Source organism: Frieseomelitta varia, unplaced genomic scaffold (genome assembly GCF_011392965.1).
Source record: "Frieseomelitta varia isolate USP_RPSP 00005682 unplaced genomic scaffold, Fvar_1.2 scaffold_683, whole genome shotgun sequence".
NCBI lineage: Eukaryota > Metazoa > Arthropoda > Insecta > Hymenoptera > Apidae > Frieseomelitta > Frieseomelitta varia.
In genome coordinates, this window is record NW_025110460.1 from 1 (window position 1) to 18315 (window position 18315).

Below are 18315 nucleotides of genomic sequence, written 5' to 3' on the forward strand. Positions count from 1 at the left end.
TTCTTTTTTCTTTTTTTTTTTTTTTTTTTTTTTTTTTGGTCGATGGTTTACCAGGTAAGTGGGTCATTCATTGTACTCGTTACGACGAGTTGCTCTAATATAAATGGACATTGTCGGTGAATTTGTCATAAAGAAGCCTAGCGTAACAAAAGAGCTCTTGATTTAAATATAAAACAAGCCACACCAAAAAGCATGTTAGGAAAACTTGAAAACAGTTTGTTACGATAGCCGACGATGTGTGCAGGAATATTAACGTTTATCTGATTTCATCTTCGAGCTAGTGGATAAACCATGACGTAGCTCTTCATTGTTCAGAAAACTGAGAACTTGATCTATAACAAAACCACCCATTAACCTTGTGCTTTGGATATTCCCGGTATGCCAGGAAACCAATGCATCCTGTATACATAAACGACGCGTCGCGTTAAAAGTTGTTCAATAGAGAACGTGCCGGCAAATAGAAAGCAAGTCATGCTGCGGTTCCTTGCGCTGGTATACTCCATCGCAATCTTCCTGATGATTTCGAAAGTGATATCTTCAGACGAATCGGACGAACAAGTAAGAAGAGTGGATAGATCGTTTCACCGAGTCTCGTCACCTCTGTTCTTCTTTCATCTTCTGAAACTGAAAAAGAAGATCCAAAAGATAGAAAATGTGCCAACCACGCCACCGACTGCTGATTGTATTTGCGTCCCTTATTATTTATGTGACGCTAATCGCACTATAATTACGGATGGTATTGGGGTGATCGATATTCGGTGAGTTTTTCCACAACACTTGGAGGAATATTAGTTCGTTCAGTGTTGACCGTTGGTTTCATATTTCAAAACAGATATCGAAGATGCACTGGAGATTTAGAAGTCTGCTGTCGTCCACGGAACACAACGACGACCACTATGAAACCTACTACTACTACTACTACTACTACGACCATGAAGACAACTACTACTACGAAGGCAACTACTACGAAGGCAACTACTACTACGACCACCTCGACCACGGTTCCACCAGTGATCTTTCCAACTACGGAACCTCAGCCTATCCCAATTTGTATCTGTGTATTGGCCACTCAATGCGATCCAAACGGAATCATCGGCAATTCCGGGGAAGGTGTGATAAATCCTCGTACGCAATATATACAGTGTCCAAGCAACATGGTATGTTGCAGACCAACCAGCGTGATTCAGTATCCTGTTGTAACTAATCCTCCAGTTGTCGTTTCTCCGCAAATTTGTGTATTATGCGGAAATGCGATCCAGTGCAATAACGGGGTTGTAATTCCCGTGAATGTTGGTATCATAAATCCTGTGGTAACTTACAGTCAACAGACGTGTCCTGTACCTACCTCCTGCTGTCAAGCAATAAACCCAGGCTATGGAAACGGAATTCCAGTGGTGATCGGACCTGTCAGGAATCCCGGGACCCCTCAGGCTTGTTATTGTATGAAAAGTTGGTTATGCATACCAGGAAATTCTGTCAGCACGAATGGATTTGGTGCCATCGATCCAAGATTTTCTGTGTGTGGAAGCGCGGATGAAGTTTGCTGCCGAGCGTCTCCTACGATCAATGTAGCAAGAAACGACGATTTAGACAAATCAGACGAGAACGTAGTGAATGGAGAAGTGTCGTTCTTGCAACCTGGATGTGGTATTCAGAATAAAACTTATGCGACGGGTAAGTAGATGATTGTAAATGATTGATAAGTGACTGTTGTATTAATGGAACTGGAGATGTTTTATTTTTTTATTTTTACAGCCCAACCTGTGGACACTGGGAAAACGTATTTTGCAGAATTTCCATGGATGGTGGCTTTGTTAACGGCACAACCAGATGGTAAATATCTATTCCAGTGCGGGGGATCCATGATTACCAACAAGGCTGTTCTCACGGCTGCGCATTGTGTTACCAAGTAAGATTATGCAGATTCTATAATTGAAAATTGGATTATTAAAAACACAGCCTATAATTAAAATTTAGAAGAAAAGTATGAGGAAAAAAGACTGTTAGTTTAGGAAACAACAGACCGATAGCGCGTTTTGGACAATGGGATCTGAAATATCAACCTGGCGACCAACCACTTCCTTTTCTAGATGCGAGCATAAAAGCCATAGTGGCCCATCCTCAGTTTTATAATGCCGGTCTGTTCAACGATATAGCAGTGATCATTTTAAACGAACCAGTGAAATTGAATGTGAACATTGCCCCTATTTGTATACCACAGCAGGGACTACTTTTCCCTGCTGGTACTAAGTGTATTGGCACAGGTTGGGGAAAGAATTCATTCGGTATGATTGTTATACTATTTGTCTTATCTTTTTTTTTTTTTTATATGTCCTCGCAAATATCATTTTACTTATAAAAACTTTTAATTAAATATTTTTGATACATGTAGATGGAACGTATCAAACTGAATTAAGGAAAGTAGAACTGCCTTTAGTGGACAGGTCTGATTGTCAAAATCGACTTCGAACGACAAGATTAGGAGCGTATTTTCAGTTGCACAGCTCTTTTGTTTGTGCAGGGGGAGAGGTAAACAAGGACACATGCCGTGGAGACGGTGGTGGTCCTCTTGTGTGCCCCACAGCTACAGGACAATACTTTCAGGTATCACGTTACTTCAAGCATTGCATTCTACAGATACCAATAAATAAGAAAAAGAAGAAATGACATATTCCTTTTTTCTAGGCTGGTATAGTATCTTGGGGAATCGGTTGCGGATCGTCGAATGTTCCTGCCGTTTACACAAATGTAGCGCAATACACGGAATGGATTAGTCAACAATTGGCAACTTACGGGGCGTACTAAAAAATAATGTATCTTAAAGATTTATTATCTAGTCTTTTTTTATCAAGTTATATTAAAAAATAAATAATGCCAGAAGATAACCGTGTTTGTAAATCCAACGAATGTAACAATTTTAAATTATTTCCTGTAACAATAAGTATTTATACATACACATACATCGTAGTATTTTTATCTTATATCAATTTTTTTTCAATGATATTTGTTCCATATTTTATGCTCGATTAAAAAAATACATACCGATTTTTACTCGAACCGATAAAAAAAACATAACCTACAAATTGCAGTCATTTCCTTTGAATATCGCACAAAAGTATGCCATTGCATAAGTTAGAAAAATATTGATTGCAGTCTTGAGTCACGAGGAGGTGAATGATGGACAGCGTTGTAATATTCTTCCATACTATATTTTCCCATCGATTATCTACGATGTGCATCGTTGGGTACGTATGTGAATATTATATCAGTTATCGCAAAATCTCACGAGTCGGTAATAACAATTAAGCGAGCATTGTTGCGACCTATTTTTCCTAAAGCGCGTCTAAATGATTATGTCGATATCGTCTATCTGTCGTGTCATTGTCGTGACATCTGGTGCAAAGTAAATGAATTAACATGGCCGATCTTTTTCACGATTAGAAAATTCGAAATAACAACAACAATGAAAAAATATTTGCCTCCGAATTTTAAAGTACGATTCAATAATCAAGAGACATATTTTTTCTTGGCATAAGAAAACAATGATAATTCCAAAGATAAATTAAATTCTCAACACGTTTGGAAGCAATAGCCGTGTTGAAATTAAACGGGGATAAGTTTATATCTTACAAGAGAGGTTATTACTTCACGGAACATATACAAAGTAAGTGACCTATTACGACTTCATTTTTATTTTTAGAAATTCCTCTGTCGAAATCATCGTTTCAATTCACGAAGAATGTTTTGACGAAAAACACAAGAGCAAGAGAATTTTTCAGAAAAATTTCAAAGGAGGTGAGAAATCTTGGTTTTTACAAATTCACTTCTTATTGTAAATTTCTTGGAAAAAAAGTATCAATCAGTACATATGTATTTTAGCAAGTAGACGTAAAATTTATGAATAAACACGCGAAGCTAAGGATATCGTTAAAAAAGGGATTCCTACCTGTTCTGGAAAAGGTTCCGGGAAATCTTGCTTCAGTTCTATAGTTGCGCATGGGGAATACCACCTGACTCGAATGAGTAAGATCGCTTCGATATCCAATGGGTTAAGGTTAATAGACAACACATACACGTACGCTGGGATGGAGAATCATGAAATCAAGGATTGGTGGGGATTAGCCTCATAAATACTTGAAGCTTGGCTGCTGTATATGTAATTGTAAACGAAGTCGCGGGTCCGACATTTGACGCACCGCAATCGTTCGTTACTCTTTCAAGAGGAAACTCATCGATTCAGATCAAAGATCAATTTATAGTAAGTGTTCTATTGTTTCACATTAAATGATGTGTGACTGAATGGTGCATTAAAGTGATAGTAATACATAACATACATTTTCGTGTTGTTCAATGAACATAAACATAAATTTTAGGATTATTTTTCTAAAGAAATCAACTATGAATCAGTTGCAAAAAAAAAAAGAAATCTTATGGAACTGTAGTGAAGCTATAATTTGTGTTAGACTGTTTATAAGAAAAGATAAAGATGTTGGCTGAGAGTGAGAAGCTTTCCTGGAAGTCCTTGACAGGCAATACTAACATTTTTTTCTTAACGTGTAATAAATGTCTATTGCAATTCAACATCATTTTTGATGGCTAATTTTATTATTGATTTTCAATTGACGTTCAATTAATATTTATGTTCGATTTATTTTTAGATTCGTTTAACAAATCTGATGTAAAAGAATGAGAGAATATTTAACGTATTGACATACCATAATTGTACTAACCAGACTCTGAAAAAGATCAATGTCAAGAATAGCACACACAGGGATGAATGCTTATATAATTTATGTGCTTCGGAATTTTAGATAGTCTCTGGTATTATCACTTTGTCCATTTTTTTACAATTTGTTTTGATAATCTTTCATTATATTTTTTTTTAAACAATTGTGATAAACCTTGGGAATTCCAAGTTGGAAAATTTTGCTTATTAATCATTCATGAACGTCGCGCAATTATTCGTATAATTAGTAATCTTGGTCAGCCACCCATGACGAGGTTCAGAGATTTATTGTTGATTTACGCTTCAAAATGCAATATTTATTATGTTCTTTCTGGAAATCTCGAAACATTTGCTGCAGTCATGGTTACATCGTGAAATCAATGAATTATTTATTTGTGAACTTTTTCAGACTTTGACATTCTCTTGAAATATTCATTCAACGTTAGATATTAAATACACATTATAAGTTTATATAATGTTTATCAATGTAATTCATCAATGTGTATCATCTTTCTTGTTGATTGATTCAAGTAAGACAACTTATCCTGTTTACAATAACGTTAACTGAACGATGACCGTAGCTATATCTCTTGAAAGCATTAGACGAAATTAGTATGAAAGGAATAAGCAATGGATCACGTTAGCGAATCGAACGCCTCCAGCTCACTTGTAAATTTTTACGAAACGTCCCTCGTATTCCGCTTACTGAACGAAGGGAGGGAGTGGACTCACTGCTTCTCGCCTCGTTGTACCGGTTCCATCTTCGAAAACATGAAGTCATACTTATTTATATGCAAAAAAGGAAAAAGAAAAATAACACTAGCCGGTTGATAATCTCTTACGATATCTTCGTAGATTGCAACGTCCATCTTTTAACATTACTTTTTTGCAATCGTTCATCTTCTTTCTTTGACTAGATTATCTAGTTTTATTTATAAAAATGTTCTATTGCCTTAACAATAAGTTTATAATATCGACAGTAAAATCTATATTGAAATCTATTTGTTCAACAATATTTTCTTGGAGTTTCGTTTAACAGTTGAATTAATCTATTAATATATTAAACATTCTATTAAAACTCGAGTATATTCGTTTATACAAAGCATATTTTTAAACGTATTTCTTTATACTCGTATAAATAATGCAAATGATTAGATTAGATTGACAGTTTCAAATTAATGTAACCAAAACTGTCTCTTACAATTTTTCATTCCAAAAATATTTATTGATCGGTCAAAGTACTTAAGATTTCAAGGCCAGAGGTCTCCATTTCGAAACTTAAAAAAACATCTGACTGACACCATTTGGCCGATGGTTTCCATTTATACAAGAGCTCTTGCACCTCGACCTCTTGAGATTCGTGTAAAGATTCTAACGAATGAATTTATTTCAGGACCTCCAACATGGCAACGTGGTGCATACTGTTGGCATTGACGGTGATCAACTTCCCTTGGGTTGCACCAGCTCCCCAATCTGACGGTGGATTGGATGCTTTGATAGCGAGCGCGTTTAAAACAAGTTCGCAAACTTCGTCCCCCGTTACCAGCTCTTTAGACGATTTAATTTCGGATGTATTTAATAAAAAACAAACCACTACTACACCCACTACTATTTTGGGAACGAATAATACGAAACCACCACCGGGAGACTGCGAATGCGTGCCGTATTATCAATGTCGAAACGGTACCATTTCGGAAAATGGAGAGACACTGATCGATATCAGGTCTGGTTGATATAAATGACACTATAAATATGGAACAGTGAGAGTGAATTCTAAAGATTGGTCTCAAAATGGCAAACATTTAGCACTGTGTTACGGAGACGGTGCACGATTATGAGGTAATGTTGAATTAATCCTATCGATACCAAATACGTATCAGTAATATTCGTCCATGTATTCTCGAATAAGCACAGAATAAAATTCATTCTGTATGGGAGAATGGCAACGATCTAACAAATATGTGGATATCAGGTTTAATTATAGTTTGTTAAATGTGCACGCCGCATGAGACTATCTTTGGATTTACTCCAGATAGATTTTTCACTTTGTATTCTAAGTACGATAATTATATTCCAAAGTAACTTGAACTAACGTCGATCAGGAATACAACTGTGGCGTATATATGTGTGAATATATGTGAACTGCGGATTTTTTATGTAAAATCATATTTTTGAGAAAATAATAAAAGGATAGGATATTGTTGTAGTAAGCATTATGTTGCGGATGCTATATATATATGTATATTCTTTCATACTATTTGCAATTTTTTTGAGCTTTAATATTTTTTACAAATGTATAGAAATTCGCACTCTGGTTTATATAATTACATAATATTAGTTAACATTTTTCAAGCTAGCGCATTTGGAATATAAAGTGAGAAATACTGTTTTAAGGAAATATTATTTATACGATAAATAATTATGATACAGAGCTTTATCAGGTCCGTGCGAGAATTACCTGGCCGTCTGTTGCAAAATACCAGACAGGAAGAATCCTGAAGAAATACGTCCGCCACTCGAGAGAAAAGGCTGTGGACAAAGGCACCCGAATGGTGTTGGTTTCAGAATTACTGGCAACAGTAACAGCGAAGCAGAATTTGGCGAATTCCCGTGGATGGTGGCTATATTGAAGGAAGAACCAATCGGCGAAAACAATCAGAAATTGAACGTTTATCAATGCGGTGGTTCCTTGATTCACAAGTTCGCTGTTTTAACTGCTGCTCATTGCGTGCAAGGGTAAATAGTCTAATATGCTTCTGAATATCATCGATATTATTGACTTGTGCAACAATTTCTAATTAAATACACGTGCTTTTCGCACAGAAAGCAACCATCCGAATTGAGAATTCGCGCTGGAGAATGGGACACGCAAACTAATAATGAGATTTATCCTCATCAAGATCGCACCGTACAGAAAGTGATCGTTCATGAAAAATATTATGCCGGCGCTCTTTTTAACGACTTCGCCATTTTAATCTTGTCCGAGCCGGTGAATTTGACAGACAACGTTGATCTCGTTTGCCTGCCAGAACGAAACGATATATTTGATAACAGTCGATGTTTTGCTAGTGGCTGGGGAAAGGATATCTTTGGTAAGAATCTTTACTATTGATTTGAATCTATTTAGATTGTGACAATTCCTCTCGAGTTCCTATTTGAAACGGTAACTTAACTTATAGGTAAGGAGGGACACTACCAGGTAATCTTGAAGAAGGTAGAATTGCCAATAGTGCCACGTAATACATGTCAAGAACAGCTTCGAAAGACTAGACTAGGAAAATATTTCGTTCTTCACGAAAGTTTTATATGCGCTGGTGGAGAAGTTGGCAAAGACACTTGCAAGGTGAATTAATCATCTATAATCTATTAAATTAATCGTAGGCTTTTAAATCATATAGCATACGTTTATATTCAGATTCTGTGAAAATATTTAAATATCCATTGTGTATACCGAAATGAATGATTTAATTTTTCTAGGGTGACGGAGGAAGTCCTCTTGTATGCCCACTTAAAAATAATCCTAGCACGTACTTGCAAGCGGGTATTGTAGCGTGGGGAATCGGTTGCGCAGAAGGTGGTACTCCAGGTGTTTATGCTAATGTTGCCTTAGCACGTGATTGGATCGACGAACAAATGGCTTTTAATAATTTGGACAATACCGTTTACAAACCTCTATCACAGAATTGATTTTAGCAAATCGTTTCATAAGTTTATGCGTATAAAAATCGATGGCGTTTTTCTGTGGAAAGACTGTATTCATCGTATATTATTTTTGTAATAATAACGTACGTGAGAGGCATTATTGAGTTTTCTTTTTCTTTTTCATAAAAAATATTCCTTTGATATTTGATAATTTTTTTTTTTAAATATTTTTCAGTAGATCTGCCACTGGTTTTTCGTCTACTTCTTCCCTTTTCTTTTGTGCTTTAAAATTATACACGAACATAACACGAAGGTAAACACAGATGCGGCGGATAAAAATCTGTTGCTAAACAATCAAAGTCAACGGTTGAAATTAACTTTTTATGTTAAATAAATGCTGGTCATAAAATTATATTTCGTCGCAGATCGTCTGTGAAACATATTTCACACGTGTTTCGCAAATGAATTTTTTTACGACCACAGCACTCCATTGATTCTTTCCAGACGCGCTATTGAAACGGTTCAATGCATTGTGTTTCGAAACTCCTAACTCTTATTTTAAAGAGGTGTCCTTGCTTTTTAGGAAAAGCAGGAAAAATATCTCTTATTGAGATTGGTCGCACGTGTTAGACACGTCTGCGTTTGCTTTTTTAGTGGAATGCAACTTTCTAATCGGTGATATAATGTTTTGTTTACGCGATTTTGTTAGAATTTTATTTGAAAATTTTATGTATAGATATATATGAAATGTCGTATAAATTTTAAAAATTTCATTATGTATAAGTATGAAATATGCGTTATTCTTTTAAATTTTGGAAATACTATTGCTAAAAGCAACATATATTTTTATATAATTAAAAAACTTCTTTTTAAAAATTTTCTTTTTGATTTAATGTGCCTTATATTTTGTATAAATTATCTTCAACTTATTTATGTTGTTAATTTTTTGTAATGAGTATTTTCTGTTTAATAACAAATATGCTCTATACTTGTACTTCGAGTTTTCAATTCATAAAAAAAGATAAAGGAGGTCTCTTAAAATCCATGTATCAATTATTTGCAGTATAACTTTTAATATAAATAGCTCTTGTTGAAACTAATAGTTTGAATATTTCTTTATTCCTTTATTTCCAATTGAATTCATGATAACACGTATTTTTCATCGATGTGAGGATAATAAATGAATAAATTTATTCCTTCGCATGTTATTGCTTTCTAACTTCGATTTAGATATTTGTCTAGACAAACTTGTCGAGCGAAGGAATAATAATTTTTTACAGAAAATTCCAAAAGAAGTAAACGAAAGCCACAAAAAGAAATTCATTTTTTGAAATTCATTCTTTGCCTGTGTTGAAATTTTAAAATTTGGCGGGAAATCGATATTATCGATAAATCGAACGCTTCTTGTGATTCTCGTTGTTTAGTCATCGCGTTTGAATTGTGATAATAAAGACAAGTGAAGTTTCAAGAATGCACACGTGCAAGTGGATTTAATTGCAGTGGAAGCTCCAGTGGATCACAAAGATGAATCGAGTTTAGCCTATTGTTTTCTTCAACAAAAAAGAATAATAATAGTAAGTAAATATTATACACACTTATACTACAATATTTTTTCGATATTTCGTAAACATGTGCAACATTTCATAGATACGTGCTTACGTTGCTGAAATATTTCTCATGTCATTTTTTAATTTGGAGTTTGAGCTATTGTTTATTTTGATATAGGCGCAATAAGTTAAGTAAATTTATAACGCAGAGCAAAGTAAGAGAAAAAATGGATGTTTTTTATCCAAAAAGAAGCACCAGAGAAAGATCTTATACAAAAGTTAACAAAAGTGTTTCTAAGAATAATATAAATACATTGAAGAAAATGAATAAGGAAAATAAATATAAAGAATTCGTAGATTTAAAGGAAGCATGTGTTGTTCTGCAAGATTGTTTAAGACTTAAAAATATATTGAATGATGTATCAATGGTGCATAATATTCCATTGCAATTTAGACTGGTAAATAAAAAATTGAAAAACACAAGTAATAAGAAGGATATGAAGGTGAAAAAACCAAAATATGTTACAAGAAGCCAAAGTAAATTATTCAACAAAAAATTTCAAATGTCTATAGTAAATGAAAATGATATACAAAAGATGAATAAAAATTTGGAAGTATCAGAAAATTTAAAAGAAAATACAAATAATAGCTTTCTTGAAAAGAAAAGTGTCACGAAAATTGCAGATGAGAATATTTCTTGGGAAAAAGAGCGTAGTAAGTATTATAATTGCTTTTTATGTTACATTTCTTTTTTTATTCATTTTTTAAAAATTTTATTTATATTTCATATAAATCATGTCAGTAGATACAATAATTAAAGCAGGGCAGAATGATAAAAGATTCAAAATTTGTTTAGAAAAGGTCAGTGATAAAAGTTCAAATCAAATTCTTCTGGCCAACGAGAAACAAAATTTTGTATTAGAACAATCAATACAAAATAATATATCTAACAGTTATGATTTTATAAATAATCTGTCAAATTCACAGAAAAAGAATTTGAATTCTGAGAGTTTATTAAAAATGGATTTGCAAAAAAAAGTTAAAAATTCTAATAAAGATATTAATTATGACAGAATAATAGAAGTAGTTGATTTAGAAACTATACAGAATCTAAGCAAAGATAATCTATTTCTCAATGAATGTAGTGAAAATAAAAACATTGTGTTTTTACATACTATTACTTCACCAAAGATCATAGAAGAAAAAGATGATATAACACATACTGCAAAGAAAAATTCATATAAAAATACGGATTTAACAAATAAAAAATGTATAGTTACTGATCAGAATGATGATAATAATAATAACGTAAAAAAAAGAAAATTAAATAGAAATTTTGGAAGTATATCATACAATGAAAATGTGGAAAACACTTCAAAATATCTAAAAGAAGAAAAACATGAAATTAAAACTTGTAGAATCATTAATGAAAAAGTTTGTGATTCTCTCCAGAATGTACAATTATGTGAATCAACTGTGTCAGAAATGAATGGATCATTAATGAAAAATCAATTTCTTGTAGATAAAGAAAATTTGAATAAAGAAGAAGCAGAAGATAGTGATTGTTTATCTTTGTTTGCAGATTCAACTCTCATGCAAGAGTAATGACTTTTGAAATAATAATAATTAATTTGAAAAATATCATTTATGTTATTAATTATTTTATTTTTTAACATGATCTTTTTTCTAGGTACAATACGTATCTAGATGATAATAGTGAAAAATCATTTCAAATGACTGATAATGTAATTGAAAATTATTACAAAAATACTACATCTGATTTTAATAAATTTTATAACAATAATGACGATAATAACAATGAAAATAATGTTACTTCAGATCAAAAATATAATACTGTACTCCAAAAATCTTTACAAAATCCACAAATTGCCACATCGCGCAATATCAATGCATTTAAATCTATTTTTCATGGCTTTTGTTATTACACAATAATGTATAACAAATGTCTTAGAAACGATTGTCGTTTTAGACATGACGTATGTATATAGTTACAATCCTTTAGTTTTTTTATACTTTCTTTCTAATTGTAAGTGTCAGTGTATTTGTATATTTTACTTATTTTCATTTTGCAGTTTATACCAACTATGATTAATTGGTATAGTCATAAAGAAGAATATTTTTTTAAAATACTAGACGAATTAGTATTTAATAATTTTACAGAGTTTGTACGAAACTTCTATTTACAAGCGCTACCTGTTTATTCTCAATATGACATCCAGTGTATATTAAAAATATTGAAAAAATTATATAAGTTAAAAGCTGTTAATGGTGATACAGTTTTCTATACTATTGATTATTTGAAACAAAGATATTCTATCAAAGTAATTACTCATGAAATATCAATCATTGTAAACAATAGCGATTTTGAATTCGTAAATTGTGTTTTAAAACAGTTGTGTTCAAAAGAGTATATTATGTATGGTGAATATTGGAATACATTGAAAAATTTGTTGCTTCGAATAGAAAATTTGGATCCAAAAATTGTAGAAACTATTTTACAAGAATGTATAATTACCCGTACACATATTGAAGAAGTAAATTTCAATATTATGCGTAAATTAACCCATCAAGTTCGTTGTAAAATAAATAACGATGTACTGTTATCCTTTAAAAACTTGATTAAAGAAAAAACTCAAAAGGTAGATAAAAATAAGCAAGTGAAAGATAATGGTATTTCTTCACCAGATTCATGTTGTATGATAAATGAATTAGAGATGGATGAACGTATGAATATACTTAATACGACAGAAACAGTTGAGAGAATAAATGAAAATTCATCTTTTAAACTGCATTTAATAGGTAAATAAAAAATAACATTTCTGTTTACGAAATCACTATTATCGCTATTATAAAATAACATTTCTGTTTACGAAATCGCTATTATCGCTATCAATATAAAATTAGTATAATTTTTTTGGTAGCATATATGTTTATATCCCATGTAATATTTAGATAACTTAGCAAAACCGCAATCTGCCAGAATAAGATTTTGGAAATTCTATATAGATGTTCACAAGCTTCATGAGGGACTTAAACGTAATGATTATGATTATGTTATGAATATTCTTAATTCAGTGAAGGAAGAACAACAAACTTTCTTTACTCGGGCCACTTACCAAATTTTATGCAATGAAATAAGATATTCCCATTATCATTTCAAGAAGCTCATTTTACATTCAGGTATTATTTTATATTTCAACCAGCATAATATGTTTGGCATAATAGAATTATAACGAACATATAAACATTATATTTTATGTAAATGTTTTATATTATTTTAAGTGAATAATTATGTATTATCCATTATTTAAATAAACTAAAAATCATTATATGTGATTTTTTTATCTTTACTATAGATCATTATAATAATTAATTAATTGTTTTTAAGTTATAATATAATAAATATTACTTTAGAAAACTATTTGTATACAAATATTTAAATAAATAAAACGAAGTACGATCAAATGTTAATATTTACTTAGTATTAAAAAATACTTCTAAATGTATTTTATCTTTTTTAAATATTATAGTCAGAACTGGAGTGACTGCTACGTGTTATCAAATATTATTTGATACTGTCAAATATGCTTTGGTTACTTTAGCTGAGAAAAATTTGTGGGTATTAGCAAATATATTACTGGAAGATATTAATATCACACAAATGTATTTCCATAAGATTGATGCTGCAACTATTATGCTCATTGCTGAGATATACTTAGCAAATCATCTAGCTATAAAAGCTTTTTTCTTACTTAAACGTAAGTTAAAAATTAAATTTTATCAATGTATTTTCTAATATGTACAACATAATATATAAACAAATAATTATAAATATATACAAATAATTATGATTATTTTCATGTAACTTATTCTTTTCAGAAACTAATATCATTTACACTGATCCTCATAAGTGGAAGGTACATTATACTGCAAAAGATATATCTATTAGAGTACAAATAATAACCATTTTATTAAATGCACTCTGTGAAACATTTTTAGAATATGCTTTTTACCTTTTTCAATTTTTAGTTGTAGATCAATATAGCAATTTTTACCCAATAGGTAAGATGAACATTAATCATAACTAAGAAACAAATAAAATCTTTTAAATTTATACTATCCTTTTTAGACATTACGAATTTTGTAAATAAAGCAGTGCCAATGCTTCTGTCCGAAAAAAATTATTTTTTAATTATACACATTGCAAAATTAATTATTAATTATAATTTTATACCAAATACTATTACATATCGTGCATTGATTGCTACACTAATTCATATTGATATGGCTTTAACAAAACGCTTATACCAAACTGGAATTGGATTAGGAATATATTCTAGAATACAGGTACCAACAAATAGAGGCATTTTTATATTAAAAAAAATAAAATTATAATTCTTTATTCATAATATTTGTATCAATACATATATTTATCATTCTTTGAGATCAGTTGTGCCCAACAATACATCTCATTATAAATACCGATTGGACAAAAGAAGAAATGTATCTTGCAGTACTCGATTCAATAGAACAACTTTCATTACATATTGGATATGGAATTGATCATATTAAGCAAAACGATTTTTCTATTTATCTTAATTTTGAGGTAAGTTATACTTAATACAAAGTTCATTATGTTAAATCAGTAATTTTATAAATGAACTTCAATTCTTTATAGAATGTTCCTTTACATAAGAAATATACTCATAATAAGAGAATGTATCAACATAAGATTGCCAAAAGTAAAATTTTAATGAAAAATGTATTAAAAAAACAATTTAATCCACCAATTTTAATGGCAAAAAGAAAGACAGATAAAATATGTAAGTTAAATACTTTAAGTGTCTTAAATTACTTGAAGCATAAGGCTAAACAGTGACACTAAACACTAAACATAATTTGATTCTATATTTTTGTTTATATGAAACGCTTTATCAAACGGATATTTAATTTAATCAAAAACAATAAAAACAATATGTTGGATAATTTTAGATTAATATTTTTTAGATTTTTTTCTAAGCTGATTCGATATAGAGGTTAATTATTTTATATATGTTATGTATTTCTAATTTTCATGACAATTGTTTCATGAATAATTTATTACAAATTTTAAAATAGCTTTAGTATTTTTAAGTTGACTACATTTTGAAAGATTATATGATAAATCCACATTAGATCATTAGTAATTATGCAAAAATAAAATATGTACAGATGCAAATTTATGTTTTCCTTTTTGATAATACAAAAATAACATATATTGTAGTTATAATGTTATCAATTTTGATATTTTCAATAGTAGTTATGTGCTTTGCACAATATTAAATCCAATACTTGCATAAAATTAACATATAAGTACAATGCCAAATTATACTGTCATATGAATTATAAATACTTACATGCTTAAAGAAAAAGATATGTACAATTTATATAAAACAGATTCATATAAATTAAATACCTAATATATCAATAATAATGTAGAATCTTCAACTATTTAGTAAAAAAGTTTTGTTTCATTAATCAAACTCTGGTATATCATCAAATGAATAGCCTGGCACCTTTTGATAGGCTAAAATAGCTACTCTCATATGATAAGCACCTGGTATAAACATTAGAATTCCTAAAACAATAACTGGCCACATACGATCTGAATACTGTAAAAGATGAAGTAATTGTTAAATTCATAGTATGTTAAATTATTATGAAATTATTATTATAAATAATGCATTTAGAAAGTAAAATAGAAATAATCTTTTTCTTAATTATTAAATACCTGATAAGATGTAAATATAATAATAATCTAATAAAAAGATGTTTTTAAAATATCTTACCTTTGAATCGATATGTCCACTCACAATTAAACTACCTGTGATGAGCATAATAGTACCTCCAACAAAAAGAAGAGCAGCTAATGTAATTGCTTTCCATGGTATTTTTACAGGTGGATTCACGAACTGTTAAAAATAAATATATTTTATTATCAATATTTGTCTATTTTCAACTTAATTGCATAACATTTTGATTTGACTTTAACAAAATACATTCATGCTGCTATGAAGTGTTGTATGTAAAGCGTAGTAATATCTAACCTGAGAATCAACAAAGCCATTGTCAGTTTCTGTAAGCTGTGTATAATCCACGTTGTTGAATTGTCTGTCACCACCAGGTTTCCTTCTGGACATACTCACTTTGTGAATGTAATCTGTAAAAATGGATAAAATGCATTACATTTTAGGTATAAACTTTCTTTTAATTACACAGTTTCATAATATCCTAATTTTCATTTTTTATGTAAATAAAATGAAATTAATTTCAAAAAATAGGTTTATATCTTGATTATTAGTGTATATTAGTAACCGTACTAAATTAATAAATAAATAACAAATAATTATACTATTATAGTAACCACACTAAATACTCATATACTAGTCAAATGCATCAATTTAACATGGAGTAGTAAATATTTTATTCTCTTTTATAATTTGCACAATTTATCAATAATTTGCGATACTTAACTTTTAATTGACTGATTTCATCAAAAATAATGTAGGAAATAATTTAATTTTCGTTCGTTATATTCGTTAAAGAAAGACTTAGGTTAATATTTGATAACGCGCGTCATGTTTAAGACGCATGCGCGTTTGTTAAAAGAAGGGAATAACCAGATTCCGAGGGAATATTTAAATACCCGATTTAACTATCTCTAGTATTAAAAAACTAAAGAGATATTGTTATCAGAAAATGGGAAGTACCTGCGCCAAACCAGCTTGTCCACATATCAATCAACAATTACACACTTATATTCGCGTTGAAAATATCCAATTCTTTTCCCTTCATCCGCTTTGCTATCGATAAAGACAAGGTTGTACGATCCTCTGGACAAAAATATCATGTTTCAAGTTCACTTTAATGGATCTTTTCAACGACATATTCCTCGACATAAAATGAAACGAACTAATTTCCCCAAAATTCGTGTTACACTTTCTACTGATACAAAATTCAAGAGGTTCTACAGTCTCTTAAAATGCTTGGATAACTATCTAAGATCTAATAATTATGCAAACGAGTAGATGAAGTTGTATACGACCATTATTGCCTGATCTTTGGTCTCACATGTTACAGAGGCTAGATTCTTGCGAAAGAATTTACTGTCTCCTAGTAGGAAATACACACTCGATGAAGAATTTGTCGCACGAAGAACTGAAATATGTTCACGTTCAGATTTCTTTCTAATATTTCACACGCATCACCAGCGTAGGTAACTTTAACCTCGAGATTTTCGATTACGCTTGTCAGTGGGTTGGATCGATCTGCGAAAATGAAGAGGCGGTGGAAGCTGTGCTTTTCTGCGCCACGACGTTCGACGCAGTACCGTACGACAACAAAGGTTCGAATGAGCGCAATAATGTTGTGACATTTTATTAAATGAATGTTGCCTCGTAATTTTTTCATTTACATTCGTTCATTCATCTACATTTGTCATCGCATGTAAATCATATTGTAAACAAGGGCGAGTTTCATGTGTGAGTTTCAAAAATAAATATATGCATATGTTTTTGTTATAAAAATTAATTAACTGTAAATAAAGGAGTAAACACGAATATAATTGACCTTAAATAATTGTTTGTTTCATGAACGGTTTCCTAATTCACAACATCGTGTAACATAGAGCGATTACGTGCCTAAAGAGCATTATCAGAGCGGTAAGCACATTGCATCAGTAACCTCGACTAAAACACAGCGTTCGAAGGGTTACGAGCTTTGTGTAAAAGAGATGAGTCCAACAAAAAAAAAAAAAAAAAAAGATACATTTCTCTAACGACAAGAAATAACTTAACAAACATAGAAATACAATTGCAGAAACATCGATTTCCACGTGTTTCAAATTGCGCCTCACGCGTAGCTCACGTTTTTTTCTTTTTCTTTCAATTGTTCACTCCAAGCATTGCGATAATTATACTAGCAAACAATATTCAATCTGAATAATAACAGCTACCATCTAGTGTTCAATAAATAATTCCATCCTCGTCATCCAATACGAAATACTTCTTTTGTATCTACTGTTGTAATCGTGATTATTAGGTAAATTTTTTTCAAATTAGACTATTTTACACAGATTTAATCAAGGATTCTTCAACTGGACTGAATCAAAGATTACGCAGCGCGGGGGTACTAGAGGGGAACGATACGTCATTGAGCGAAAAGGGCGCCTGCGCAGGCAGCAGCATGACGACGTTCGGTGCAAGGAGGGTAACGGTGACCCAGGGGCGGCAGTGCGGGTTCAGGGGGCGGCGAGGGCGGGTGCCTCCGTTGGAACTACCCCTTGACAACAGCCCGCAGCCATTCTCACCTCCGGCCGATCTTACGTCGCGTAATTTTCCC

General features: G+C 31.3%; 4 protein-coding genes across 7 annotated transcripts; 3 read left to right on the forward strand and 1 right to left on the reverse strand.

Moving 5' to 3' along the window:
- The first annotated feature begins 377 nt into the window (after positions 1-377).
- Positions 378-9464, forward strand: LOC122535226 (transmembrane protease serine 9-like). Its single transcript, XM_043666582.1, is given in 13 exon segments — positions 378-409; positions 411-758; positions 833-1674; positions 1756-1909; positions 2008-2285; positions 2393-2604; positions 2686-2798; positions 6120-6449; positions 7157-7462; positions 7550-7818; positions 7906-8069; positions 8204-8511; positions 8604-9464. Coding segments are annotated over 12 exon segments (3243 nt in total). The 5' UTR covers positions 378-392; the 3' UTR covers positions 8414-8511; positions 8604-9464.
- Positions 3044-4258, forward strand: LOC122535223. Of its 2 annotated transcripts, none has more exons than XM_043666579.1 (3): positions 3044-3245; positions 3701-3795; positions 3880-4258. In XM_043666579.1, exons 1-3 carry the CDS (start codon positions 3175-3177, stop codon positions 3903-3905), a joined length of 192 nt encoding a protein of 63 aa, XP_043522514.1. In that variant the 5' UTR covers positions 3044-3174; the 3' UTR covers positions 3906-4258. The 2 variants fall into 2 exon arrangements, with proteins under 2 accessions (XP_043522514.1, XP_043522513.1); XM_043666578.1 differs by having other exon boundaries at positions 3059-3245; positions 3961-4258.
- A 1452-nt stretch (positions 9465-10916) lies between the features above and the next one.
- On the forward strand, positions 10917-14983 carry LOC122535227 (protein PFF0380w-like). The gene is made up of 9 exons (XM_043666584.1): positions 10917-11516; positions 11606-11912; positions 12009-12735; positions 12889-13116; positions 13467-13694; positions 13816-13998; positions 14066-14283; positions 14387-14542; positions 14615-14983. The coding sequence occupies exons 1-9, from the start codon at positions 10936-10938 to the stop codon at positions 14813-14815; spliced, it is 2829 nt and encodes a 942-aa protein (XP_043522519.1). The 5' UTR covers positions 10917-10935; the 3' UTR covers positions 14816-14983.
- A 188-nt stretch (positions 14984-15171) lies between these two features.
- Positions 15172-17395, reverse strand: LOC122535229 (transmembrane protein 230). 3 transcript variants are annotated; one of them, XM_043666587.1, is made up of 5 exons: positions 17021-17395; positions 16686-16808; positions 16023-16135; positions 15765-15887; positions 15172-15587 (listed from the first exon to the last, which is right to left on the reverse strand). In XM_043666587.1, the coding sequence occupies exons 2-5, from the start codon at positions 16708-16710 to the stop codon at positions 15450-15452; spliced, it is 399 nt and encodes a 132-aa protein (XP_043522522.1). In that variant the 5' UTR covers positions 16711-16808; positions 17021-17395; the 3' UTR covers positions 15172-15449. The 3 variants fall into 3 exon arrangements, with proteins under 3 accessions (XP_043522522.1, XP_043522521.1, XP_043522523.1); XM_043666586.1 differs by having other exon boundaries at positions 16686-17395; XM_043666588.1 differs by lacking the exons at positions 16686-16808; positions 17021-17395 and adding an exon at positions 16450-16566.
- Positions 17396-18315: the final 920 nt, after the last annotated feature.